The sequence below is a fragment of the Apium graveolens genome, chromosome 10 (genome assembly GCF_009905375.1).
Source record: "Apium graveolens cultivar Ventura chromosome 10, ASM990537v1, whole genome shotgun sequence".
Taxonomy (NCBI): domain Eukaryota; kingdom Viridiplantae; phylum Streptophyta; class Magnoliopsida; order Apiales; family Apiaceae; genus Apium; species Apium graveolens.
Window position 1 is genome coordinate 241,410,876 of NC_133656.1, and position 13,003 is coordinate 241,423,878.

General features: G+C 33.4%; 1 protein-coding gene across 1 annotated transcript; it reads left to right on the plus strand.

Moving 5' to 3' along the window:
* The first annotated feature begins 6,803 nt into the window (after positions 1-6,803).
* LOC141692211 (uncharacterized) lies at positions 6,804-12,754 on the plus strand. Its single transcript, XM_074496942.1, has 7 exons — positions 6,804-7,538; positions 8,770-9,765; positions 9,852-10,013; positions 11,428-11,740; positions 11,908-11,972; positions 12,048-12,170; positions 12,470-12,754. Exons 1-7 carry the CDS (start codon positions 6,804-6,806, stop codon positions 12,752-12,754), a joined length of 2,679 nt encoding a protein of 892 aa, XP_074353043.1.
* Positions 12,755-13,003: the final 249 nt, after the last annotated feature.

The window sequence follows — 13,003 nt, forward strand, 5'->3', positions numbered from 1 at the left end:
TATCATCAGCACTTATAGTGAAGGGGATCTAGTCTTTGAGATTAACAAAGCAAAGATTAAGATCAATGATTTCAGAACAAGCGGATTAGAATCAATACATCAAGCCTTGATGGATGTCAAACTATCCACATGTAAAAAAGACAACATTGCTTTAATTCCAATCATAAGAATACTTGATGAGGTAGTGGAAGAAGAATCGATTAACGACATCAAAAGAGTACGAGGACATCCTAAAAGGATAACAGTCTTCGTAATGTCAAAAAGATCTACCATGTTGTTTGAACTTATTCCTAAGTGCTCCAAAATCAGGTATCTCTAGTTGATACTTAATAAAATGAATAATCCACCTCCCATTAAAGCACTTGAAATAGAAGCTCGTGATTTGGTCCAAGCTAGACTGAATGACCTTCTGGATAGAATTAAAGTATCATCTCTCCCACACTCAACAAAATCAACAGGTCCTAGAAAAAAAAGCTACCAAGAGAAAGTCTGACCAGACTCAATCCATTCAAGAAAGAGAAGGTAGTCAAGGCAAGAAGCTCAAGCAAACAAAAACAAAGAAGACATAGATTATCCGTTCAAGCTAGAGGAACACTTCTTTGTAATTTGTAATTTAAGAAATCTGGAACTGAATATGTAATCCAGAATGTATTTAATATCTTTATATGTTTTGAGGTTGTACTTTTTCATATTGTCAGTTGAGTTATCTTTAGGGATTCGCTTGTCAAACTCTAACAATCAAATAGGGGGAGATTGTAAGGCATAATGTAACGTAATATGTAATCAAGGAATTATAACTCAACGTGAAACAGAAATAGATAAACAATATTAAATTATGAAACACGGGATCCCTAATGATGAAGACTGGATATATACAAAGAATCAAAAGATGGAATTGATATTTTAAGTTCATAATCAAGTCATGGGAAGAAGTTCATTAACATGTTCAAGCCTCCATGAAGAATAAGATATCAAAGGACTTCCACTGTCAGTAAAATGATTTGATTTGAAGTATTGAAGATCAGGAGTTTCGTGACTGAAGCACTGAATAATCAACCAAGGTGTATCAGCTCAGCATTACAAAAGAATTTGAAATAAATCAATTCATGTTAGTTGTTTGTGAACCAGAACAGTGCACCAAGCATCAGCATATTAGAAAAGGTTTAATTCAGTTATATAGAAACATCAATGTTAATACAATTATTAGAGTCAAGAATTTTTCTAAGTCAAAGATCCACTGCCAAGACAACTAGATCGCAAGTAAATTGCAAGGAACAAAAATTGGCTAAGGCAAAATAGCTTACGATCCTGGTCACAAGTATCTCATTCAGGGAGCTGCAGGTCGCAAGTAACCTTGTGACTTGGGAAATATGCATCCTCCTAGAAGCACAAGGTCACAAGTAACCTGTACAGAGAAAGACAGGTCGCAAGTAAGTATTAGAGATGAAATTAAGGAAAAATCCTACACATATCTCCCTAGGTCGCAAGTAACTTTGCCCTAGGGAACTAGGTCGCAAGTAAATGCTTAAGGAGAAATTTGCTAAGGCAAAACTACGTGTGATGTTCTGGTCGCAAGTAAGTGACTAGAAAAGGCTACTACTGGTCGCAAGTAAAGTAGCAACCAAAGAACTCTCTCTTGTCGCAAGTAACTACTTGGTTGTGTTATTATGAATTATAAATGCAGCAATTCAAGGATTTGAATGGACTGAAATGTGCCACCTGCCCAAAGGAATTGAAGTTTACAAATCAGAAAATGAATACAATTTCATTTGGGAATCTTCCTCAGCCAACAGAAAGTGTTTTTACGGGAGCTCCATTAAAGACTTCATTTATTAAGCTTGTAAACACAAAGTTGTGCTGTTGAATTTATCGTAGCTAATCAATTCATTGATTAGATTGTAGCAACCTCAAGGTTTATATTAATAAAATAATATATTCCTCGAATTATTTTGTGTCTATTTTGATTCCGTACTTATAACGAAGAACTTGAAACGAATCGAAAAAGATTGTAGGTATCGTATTCAACCCCCCCCTATACGATACTTTGGAACTAACAATAACATTTGTAAACTTGTTTCTATATCTCTACTTTATGGAAACAATATTATTTTTTGACTTCGGCAACTATTAATTTGCACTTTTATCAAATTTTGGAGCGGCTTATGTTGATGAACGGTTATACAACTGTGGTCTTTATGAATTAGCATCATAAGTTGAAGCTTAATTTTCATCTCAATATGTGACATTAGATTGTGTTACATATTCAGCTCCTGGCTACCGTTGTTTTATTGATCTACGACTGCATACCTCTACAATCATCTAGTACTTCATGATTGTAATTTAGGTTGAGCACAACATTTTCATGCACTCATTTTACATATTAAGTGTAACTTGTGTATTCGGCGGTTCCTTATTTAGCACTATGCATAACTCATTGGTAACCTCTATTTTGATCAAGAAAAACGATAAAATGAATATGCTAATGAAGGCTACAGATTCAGAGATTTGGATAAAAGGAAGAAACTTATAATATCCTAACCGCTCATGTTATTTTGGTGATTGATTTTTTAATATGCTAGTTTTAACCTGTGTCGGGGGAGTAAAAGACCAGGGAAGGTTTGGACCCTCCCTAAAATTGGTCCAAATTATTTTTTTAAGATAGCCCAATGTAAATGTTCCCCAAAAAATACAAATTCACAAAACTCAGCATCAACACATATACATCAATGAGAAATTCAGAAAACAGAGAAATGTGATAAGAGAGAAGAGATGTGACCGAGAGAGATGTGACAATAGTGAACAAAAACGGATAAGTGATAATAGTTTGTAACATGATAGGGGACGAATGGTTAAATGTTTAAATAATTTATTGATAATATATATTGAGCGTTATATTTTCCTAAGCATGAAAACTGAAGATGTACTTCAAACGTCCGGAGCGTGGACGGGAGCGGTGAAAACATATAATTGTAATAAAATGTGTTTTTCATGATATTGTTTTGCACTTTTCTACTTTTAGTTGAGAATTTTTTTTAGCTTATTTCCGTCTTCTCTCTGATTTCAACAACTCTCATTCTCTACACTTCTTTCGAGCCGCTTATCACTGCTTTAGGTAGCACTATGGCCTTCACTATGGCCTTCAAAAAAAATTACAATTTTTCTTTTATAAAAACGTAAATTTTAATTATATTTTGCAAAACGACTTTTTTGGGGAAAAAATGTATGCAATTTTACAACTGAAATTAACCAAATCAACTTTATTGAAAATTTAGGAATAATAATCAGTGGTTGAAAATTGCATTTAAAGTTACACCCAACTTACAAAATCTTGTATTTGTAATTGGGATTTGCATTTAATATTGGATTTGTTAAATCAAATGTACCCTTGTTAAATGTAATCAAAAACAGTTTTAATTATTTTGCTAAAACAAAAGTCTCATTTTCTCTAGTTACAAACCATATTTTATTGCGTATATTTACAGAAAACAGCAAAATCGTAAAAAAACCTTTAAAAAGTTAGCACTTTTGCTCGTTTCCTTTATTTAATTAATTCATAAATAAATAAACTTTATAGAAATTTTAGAAAATTCAAACAACACATCACACAAGAAAACAAACACCCATATTTCGCCAAAAACATTTTCCTATACTTTTTCATAAAAAATAATAAGAAAATATTTAATCTACATAATACGTTACGCTATTGACACACACTGTTAAACACAATAAATCACAAAGTTCCAAAAATTTTCTTCTCTAGGTAGTACTAGGGGTGAGCAAAACCAAATCAAAACCGAGAAACTGAACCGAATCGTATAATTTCGGTTCTGTTTGGTTTGATTTTTCAAAAATTTCGCTTAATTCATTTTTCGGTTTTAACCGAAATAATATTGGTTCAATTCAGTTAATTTTAAAATAAATTCGGTTTAACTGAAATAACCAAAATCTAAATATATATATTTTTGAGTTTTATATATATATATATATAATGTAATATAGTAAATATAAACAAAAAAACAGATTGTATGTATCTTCAATTGGTTAGAATGTATGTATCTTCAAATTTTTACATATATAATATAATATGTATTCTTTTAATATTTCGAATTATTTTTTGTTTCCATTTTAAATTATTTTGACAAATTTTCAAATATTTCGGTTTTCAGAAACCAAACCAAATTAACCGAAATAATTCAGTTCGGTTTGTACATAAGTTTGGTTCGGTTCGGTTGGATTAGGAAAAAATTATCACTTCGGTTTTCGGTCAGCAAACGTAAACTATGGCCTTTAAATATTAGTATTTAATTTTTTTGTAAGAAACGTAAACTTTTAAAAAAAATTGCAAAACGATTTTTTTTTAGAAAAAGACGAGCTATACAATTTTACAACTGAAATTAACCAAAATTAATTTTAAAAATAAATTGAAAATAATAATAATCATGAGACTACTCTAATAGAAACCAATTTTAGAATATAAAATAGAAACTGAATAATATTTTTTTTAAATTACTTTTAAATATATCAAATATAGTATGCTAATCGATCATTGAGCGATGGAGAAAAATAAAGTGAATTCGTATTTAAAAAATCATACCGGGTGTGATGTTTTAAGGGGAATCAGACATTAAATTAAATTGATCTAATGATTTATTAATTTCTAGTTTATATTCTAATTTAATTTTTATTTGATCATTTGCCTAATAATCATATTTAGTTGAAAATTGCATTTAAGGTTGCACCCAATCTACAAAATCTTGTAATTGTAATTGTATTTGGTTGGAAGTTGCATTTTCGATTTGTTAAATTAAATGTAATCCTCTTACAGATTGTTTGGTTTAGCTCATTCTCATATTTCAAACCCATATGGGGTGTTTAGTTGACTATTTTAAAATTAGATACCATTTCTTATACCCATCTAGAATCAAATTTGATACATGTGGATTTAAGAGAGTGGTATGAGGTATAAATTAAATTTCATTATCTCATTTTTATTTATAAAGTTGAATACAATCTTAAAACATATATCTACAATATCATGTTATTTAATTTTAAATAAGTTATGCTTATTTTTATTTAATACATATTATTAATAATTTTTTTGATTTAAATATTATAAATGAACATTGAAATTTTAAAATTTTAATTTTTTAATCACTTATATTTATTTATTGTTGTTTGTAAGTTGTATAACAACTTAAATTCGACATATGCAATATATAAAAATTTGATTAAATCAATGAATCAAAAATATTTAAATTAAAGAGATTTCATTCGAGCACCGAAACAACACATGATATGAGGATTGATTTCTGAACCCCATGCCGGTCCAACCTGATTCCTTATTCCAAACCCATATCGCCTACTGAACCAAACGACCCCTTAAATGTAATCAAAAATAATTTTAATTATTTTGCATAAGCAGAAGTCGCACTTGGTTACAAACCATATTTTTATTACGAATATTTATAGAAAGCAGCAAAATCGTAAAAAAGCTTTAAAAAGTTAGCACTTTTGATCATTTTCCTTCATTTAATTAATTCATAATAAATACCTTTTATAGAAATTTTAGAAAATTCAAACAACACATCTCACAAAAAAATAAACACCCATACTTCCAAAATAAATAAATTCCTATACTTTTTCATAAAAAATAATAAGAAAATATTAAATCTACAAAATAGTTACACCAGCATAATACATATTGACACACATTGTCAAACACAATAAATCATAAAGTTCCAAAAAATTTCTTGTCTAGAACCCACCAGATCACACCAAAAAACAAATTTATATCTACCACCATCAAAATTTAAAAAAAAAACTCCAAAAAATAAAATAAAGTACAAATTATATTACAACCTCGGACCCCGTTCTCTGATAAGAGACACACTTGCAATTCTCGCCACCTTCTATAGTTCTACTCCTTCTTCCGACAACAACTACTACATCTTAGCCATTTCCGAAGTAACATTCTTTTTACCCCCAATCTCACTTTTACTGTCTATAAATATTTGTTTTTAACTTCACTTTTTATGTAAGTAATTTCAGTTCTAGTGTTCCTTTCATAGTTCATGTGATTTTATGTAGTTTTTGAATTTTAATTACATGATGTTAATTAGGGTTTTGAATTTGTGATTATTTAGATTATTTTACTGTAGTTATACATTTTTAACTCCATGTTAATATGATTTTTTTTAATTGTACCATTCGTTTTATAGTTGGTGCAATTTTAAGTGATTTTTTTTTAATTTTGATTGAATGGTTTGAATTTGTGAGTATATGTTGTGTGTTATTGTTTCAACTCCATGTTAATGTAATTCATGTTGAATTAGGCGTTAATTTTCATGTAATTTAGGTGATTATTGGTTCTTGATTGTTTTTACTTGATTGTCAAAACCTTATAAATTTAAGATTTGGTTTCGTATAATTTAGGTAGTTATTGATTTTTAACCATTTTTAAGTGAATGATGTGGAATAAGGTTTTGAATTTGTGATTGTTTACGGTATGTAATTAGTTTAGCTCCATGTTGATGTCATTGATTTAGATTCAAGCCTTTGTTGCATGTAATTAATGTAATTGTTGATTTTTAAGCATTTTTAAGTGAATGATGTAAATTAAGGTTTTGAATTTGTGATTGTTTACGGTATGTAATTATTTTAACTCCACGTTGATGTCATTCTTTATTATTCAAGCCTTTGTTGCATGTAATTATTTATGTGATTGTTGATTTGTAAGCCATTTTTGGTTAAATGAGGTAAATTTGGGTTTGAATTTGTGATATAATTGGTTTATGATTACAGATATGGAGCCAACGGAAGATTGGGGAAACAAATCATGGACGGTGGATTGTGTGTGTGGAGTGAATTTTGATGATGGAAAGGAAATGGTGAATTGTGATGAGTGTGAAGTGTGGGTGCACACGAGGTGTTCGAGGTACGTAAAGAGCGAGAAAGTGTTTAAGTGTGAGAAATGTAAGAGGAAGAGTAAGAGGGGTGAGAATATTGAGGATGAGGTTGCTGATAGTTTGCTTGGAATGGCGAATAAGAGTGTGGAGAATGTGGGGTCTAGCTGGACGACTTGGACAGGGAAAGTTCCGAGGGAGGAGAGGGCGCATGTGCAAGGAATGGTTGGTGGGGAAAGCGCGGGAACGGGGATTTTTGGGTCGGCGTTGTGGAGGGCGAGCGGGTATGTACATAAGAAGTTTGGTTTTCAGTATAAGGAGTTTGATTGGAATGACGGGAATGAGACTGGTGGTAATGAGGGTGGTGGAAATGAGCTTGGTAGTGAAGGTAGTAATTGGGGAGCGTTGTCTTTGTTGAATAATTATAAAGCCGGGGGTGTTGGTGGTAGTGTAAGTTTTGGGGCGGGGAAGAGAACAAGAGATGAAGAAAGTAATAAAAAGAAAGGGGAGGAAGGCGAGGAAGTTAATTACTGGAGCAGCCAGCAGAATCGTTTGAAAAAGGATAGGAGTTCGATGAAATCTATTATGAATTACTCTGGCAAGCATAAGAAAGAGGATTCACGAACTTCTGAGAATGTAAGTGCTTAACAAATAAACTAAACTTCTCTTCATCGTATAATTTGTGTGGGTGAAATATATAATAGAAAGCGTGGTTGAAACTTGAAATATATAATAGAAAGCATGATATCTTTAGGGAACTTCTGAATTGCAGAGGGGAGCAGTTCTACAACTAGTGAAAGTCTCATAATCTACAAGATGAAAACCAATCAACTTTACGAACTAAGAAAAAAAAAATCATTTAAATGGTTGAATACTGAGCTTTTACTAATTGCTAGAATTGTTTTGTCCTGGTTCTTAGTCAACTAAACATGTACTATGTATCATTCAGTTCAGTGGACAGCTGGTAGGCTAAATTCTGGCTGCTTCTTGATTTAGAATTGGATTTGTATAGAACAAAGTAAATTCTACTCCTGAGTTGGTTTATTTTTTCCAGTATAAAACATATTATACATGTTAATTCTTGATGACACGCTTGGTATGATATCCAGATACTAAGGCTCTGATAAGATAAAATGTCCCCAATGATGCTGTAAACTGTCAATTACATTGCTGTCATGTGAACTCTACATTTGCAACTTTCTTAATCATTGATGCATATATCTCTCTGCTTCTATACAGAATATAAATTTTACATGTTATTACTTGGTATTAGTGGCAAACTTTCTGCAAGAGTTGTAAACTGTGAGATTTGTTTTGATCTAGTGCACAAACTACTTGCCAAGCAGAAACATGCTAGGGAACTAGGAGCGTGGCAGGCATCTTTTGGGTTTCTTCGATTGGTCCCCTGAAAATTAATTAAAAAAACTTTCTTGTCCATCAGGTCCTAGTTTGTGCAAATTCAATACATCTGTCCTACGATTTCCCTTTTGTTGATGGGCGAGATGTGATGTTTTTTACTTGGGAATTTAATGTTCTCATGTATGTAATAATTAATATTATGTAAAAATATCTATATTTGAAAAAAGTGAGAGTAGAGATTTTCACATTTGTCACTGGTGACAAATTAATGATTTTACCAATTAAGTGTAATGTGTGAAGTTATCAGTAGTCTGAAACTACTTGTTGCAAGATACATGTTTAATCAATGTATTCATGCTAGCTATATATATTTTCCTGATGTGCGCCTTTTTTTTAAGCTCAGTGCGTATGTTAAACAAAATTGCAACTTGGTTTGATGGATGAAATATCTTGCTAGTAAAAATAACATGCTTTAACTTGGAATGACAGTATCTTATTCTTTTGTCAGGATAATAGGATTAATAGGATTGATCGAATTAGAACAGAATACCTTCTTGAAAAGGGAAGTGTTGCACCCCATGTTAAAGATTTGCGAAATGGTTATGGTTCAAATGGTAAAATGTCAGTTAGCTGTTCTAAACAGAATGAAGCGCAAGTTGATATAAATGATTCTGTCCGTTTCCCTCGTGTTCGGTGTTCACCGTGTGTTGAAAAATTGGATGGCTTAGAGCACGGTCCCATTCCCCAAAAACTCAGCGACCTTGACAAGCACACTGTGGCTGCTGATTGTCAAACCAATGGGCAATTGGTCGGATTAGACAATTCTCATCTAATCAAGGAAAGTTCCTCGGAACTTGAAGAAGTCAGGCATACAAGAGAACCATCAGAATCATGTGATGCGACTTTTATTTCTGCAGGTCAGCTTACTAAGGATAAAATGGTTGTTTCTTTAAGGAAATCCTCTTCAACCTCAGCAACCACTTTGCTTTCTGGAACCAAATATTCTGATTGTGATAAGATGTCTGATGCTCAGAATTATAAAGTCAGAACTCAACAAAAAGTTGTGTCTGAAAAGAAAACAAATGGTAAGAAAGACAGTTCTGCTGGTGGTTTTGTTAAGGACAGGGAGAGGTATGAAAAGTCAACGAGTTCTGCAAAAGAGCTTCCAAAATCTTTTGCCTCTTCTGTGAAAACTTCAAACCGAAGCAAGATTTCGGGTTCCTCTAATTTCAGTAAAACCTTGTCTGAATCAAAGGAATCTATTGCCTTTAGATCTGCTAAACCATCACTGTTACAAAATAGTATAGGTAATCCCGTGTCTTGTGAATCTGCTAGTTCCTTGCAACCTAAGAGTGGATCATATATTGACAATACAACTACCACTTCAAAGTTGATGCATAGAAGTAAGACAGTTGAAGGTCAACCATCATCGAAGGTCAACCTCACACTACAAGAGGATCAGTCGAGCACTTTAAACACTCCTGCAACAATAAGTGATGAAGAGGTCTGAGTCAAGCTGGCATTTTGTTGTCATGTTTTCTTGAAGTTCCTCTGCTAATGTTTTGCTAATTTCTGTTTCATCTTTTGCAGCTTGCATTTTTATTGCATCAGGAGCTTAACAGATCTGCAAGAGTCTCGCGGGTGCCACGCATGCGGCATGCTGGTAGTTTACCCCAGTTAGCTTTTCCGACTGGTGCAAGCATGCTCATGAAGCAGTCACCATCTAATTCTGTGGGAAAAGACCATGGTTCGGTAAGTTGCACATGTCACTTTTAATTTCATTTATACTAGTGATTTCTCAATTACATTAATCGTTGTGCTTAACAATACAAATATTCATTTCGCCCTTGGTAAGGTCGGTCTTTGTTAAGTTAGTTGTGTACTGATTTTTTTTCCTTTTATATCCTTGTTGATTTAAATATAACGTGATAAGTACTGTTAGGGTGTTAAGTAACCATCTGTAATTAAAATCCTAAGGTGTTTGGGGGCGTCCTCAATTGGGTTATATAACTGTAATATCTTGCGCAACATGTCTTAGATATATAACTCTAAAATCACTTTTTTTTTTAAGAATCAAACTTTAAAGCGCATAATGAGTATGCGTTTCCCTAAACGTGATAAAAAACAAAGTACTGTTTTAGTTATGTTTACATAACTAAAACTAGGTACTGTTAACATCATAAATGTTTATCTCATCCTTCCAATTGGTTGATATTGATGATCGCTTACGTGTCATTCTTTAATGTTTATGTCTAGGGTGTTGGCATTTTATGGCAAATTTTGAGAAATAGTGCACCCAATATTATAAAAGGAAAAATATGGTCCTTTATGGCACAGAAAAATGAGTCTTAGACATGTCTTCTTTTAAAACGCAAAGGCGTGCAACATTTCTTATATTTATAACTCTGAAGTCACTTTTTTTTTAAGAAACAAACTTTAATGCGCATCATAAGTATGCGTTTCCAAAAACGTGATACACAGTGGCGTGTTTGGAAGACGTCACATGCACTAGCGGTTTTACTAAATTGTAATGGATACCTGTACATGTGTTTCGGAATGGTTCCACACAACTGGTAATGTGTGGAGTCGACTCTGTTATCTTCACTTGAATGCACTACAAATGAAGCACTGAACCGGATATATGCTTTGGCAAGATGTGAAACACACAATATTATAATGTGTCACATGTGGCATTAAGGGCCTTTCTATCCAGTTTATACTTTTTGGGCAATTTTCCTTAGATATCTATTAAGTTTAATCCTCTAATGATGTCATTTATCATTTTTAATATTACTTGCACGGTAAATTTTCATATCTAATGAAGGTGAAGTGAAGCCTGAGGAGATTATATAAAAATAACCATGTTAAGGTAATGTCTTACATTGCCGAGGGTATAGCTTTGTACTTATTTAGCCTAGTGGTATCCATCTTCCCTTGGTAACAAGAGGGCGAGAGATTAACCTTGTGTAGACAGCATTTATGACAGGCTGACAGTGTGAGTATTAAATTTTCTGTAAATGACCGATAATCGAAAAAAGCTATAGTGGGAAAGGATGAGTAAAAACAGTTTAAAATTTTCAATTGTTCTTTTTTTTCTTTTATAAATGATAATGGGTGCTCGACTTAGCTTAATGGTAGTATCTGTTGTTGCTTTTTAACAATAAAGGTTTCCAAAAGAAAAGGAAAAAGTGTAGCAACAGAGGGAACTCAAAATTCTCAAGAGCTCCAGGATGAATCTAAGAGTATGAAGAGATCACTACTGCTGCCAGTTCAGAGGACCAATGACTCGGCTCGCACAGAAAATTCTGTTACCAAGAGGGAAGTGGACAATGGGTCAGCACCAGCCATACAATCTGCTAACAAGAGTAATCCTCCTGCAGCTAGCAAGCAACATGTGTCTTCCAGATGTAAATCGACTCAAACTGCCTCTGATGTTGACTCTGGCACTGAAAACCGTGTGACCTACCGCACCTTACCAGGTTATTGCTTTTAGTTCTAGATTCTTCACATGTTTGAGAAAGATATAGCAACGTACAGAATAAGAAAAAGAAGTACTGTAAAAGGAAACCACTAGATAAATATAAAAATAGATCTGGTCTATGATATTCTCTTCATCATTTCCTCATGCATGAATCCTTGTCTATAGGATTGCTCTCAGAGATTGTAACCAAGCCCATGACTTATAAGGAGCTTTGCGATGCTGTTTTACCGGTATGTGTGAAATGTCTTTGTTCACGTTAAACGTGAAAAATATACAGTCTCAAAACTTTCTGATTCTCTGTGCAGCACTGGCCTCACTTGAGGAAAAAGAACGGTGATCGTTATGCCTATTCCAGCCACTCACAGGCTGTCCTTGACTGTCTGAGGAGCAGAAAAGCTTGGGCCCGCCTTGTTGATCGAGGTCCCAAGGTATGCCATTGTAATCATTAGCAACTATATCTAGTTCTGCTTTCTAGTTCTGCTTAAATCAGCAGGAACACTGTTTCATGTTTCACTCTTGTTTAAATATCGATCAATGATTACAAACGAGTCATGGCCGGTATAAGAGATGGAAGAAGTGCTATTTATTAATATTACTTTGTTCACTAAAGGTTATAGAATCATACGTTTTTATGTATACTCATTCACCATGCCCCTTGTTTTTAAATGTCTTTTTTTATCGCAATTGTTATCAAGTATGTTAAATTGATTTTTAATTATTGCACTAGTCAAATGCTGGAAGGAAGCCCCGCCGGTCCGATGCTGAGGGTCTTAGTATAAGTATTGTGGAATCATTCATTGGCCACATACCCAAGGGTAAGAGGCAGATGAGGAAGCGGCGCAGAGAGTTAGCGCTGCAAGAAGGAGATCTCAAGAGTGTGGACGGTGATGATGTCAGCAGTGGTGAAGATAGCCTGAGTTCTAGTTCCAGTAGTGGGGAGATGGGCTTGTCCAGTGGCGATGGTGGAACAGGTTCGAATGGGGGGCCGTCTGGAGTTTATGCTTCAGAGTAGTTTCGTAAGTGTTGTAGTTTTTTTTTATGATCTTCATGCCGGAAAACTCCAACGTTGTTCGAATTTTACCAAGTGCGGACTTTTCTAGAACTTGGAAGGTGTTCTGTGTCATACTGTAGTTTTTATGAGGAGTTTAGAACTTGGAAGGTGTTCTCCGTCAGACTACTGTAGTTTTTACAGGAGTTTAAGAATAGTTTTGAAAAATTTTAGAGTTGGATTTATGTCAGTGTTTCCTGGATTACCATCGAT

Coding starts and splice junctions, on each gene's coding strand:
- LOC141692211 (XM_074496942.1), top strand. CDS start 6,804: ATGGAGCCAACGGAAGATTGGGGAAACAAATCATGGACGGTGGATTGT. Junction 7,539..8,769: donor ATTCACGAACTTCTGAGAAT/GTAAGTGCTTAA, acceptor TTCTTTTGTCAG/GATAATAGGATTAATAGGAT. Junction 11,741..11,907: donor GACCTACCGCACCTTACCAG/GTTATTGCTTTT, acceptor CCTTGTCTATAG/GATTGCTCTCAGAGATTGTA.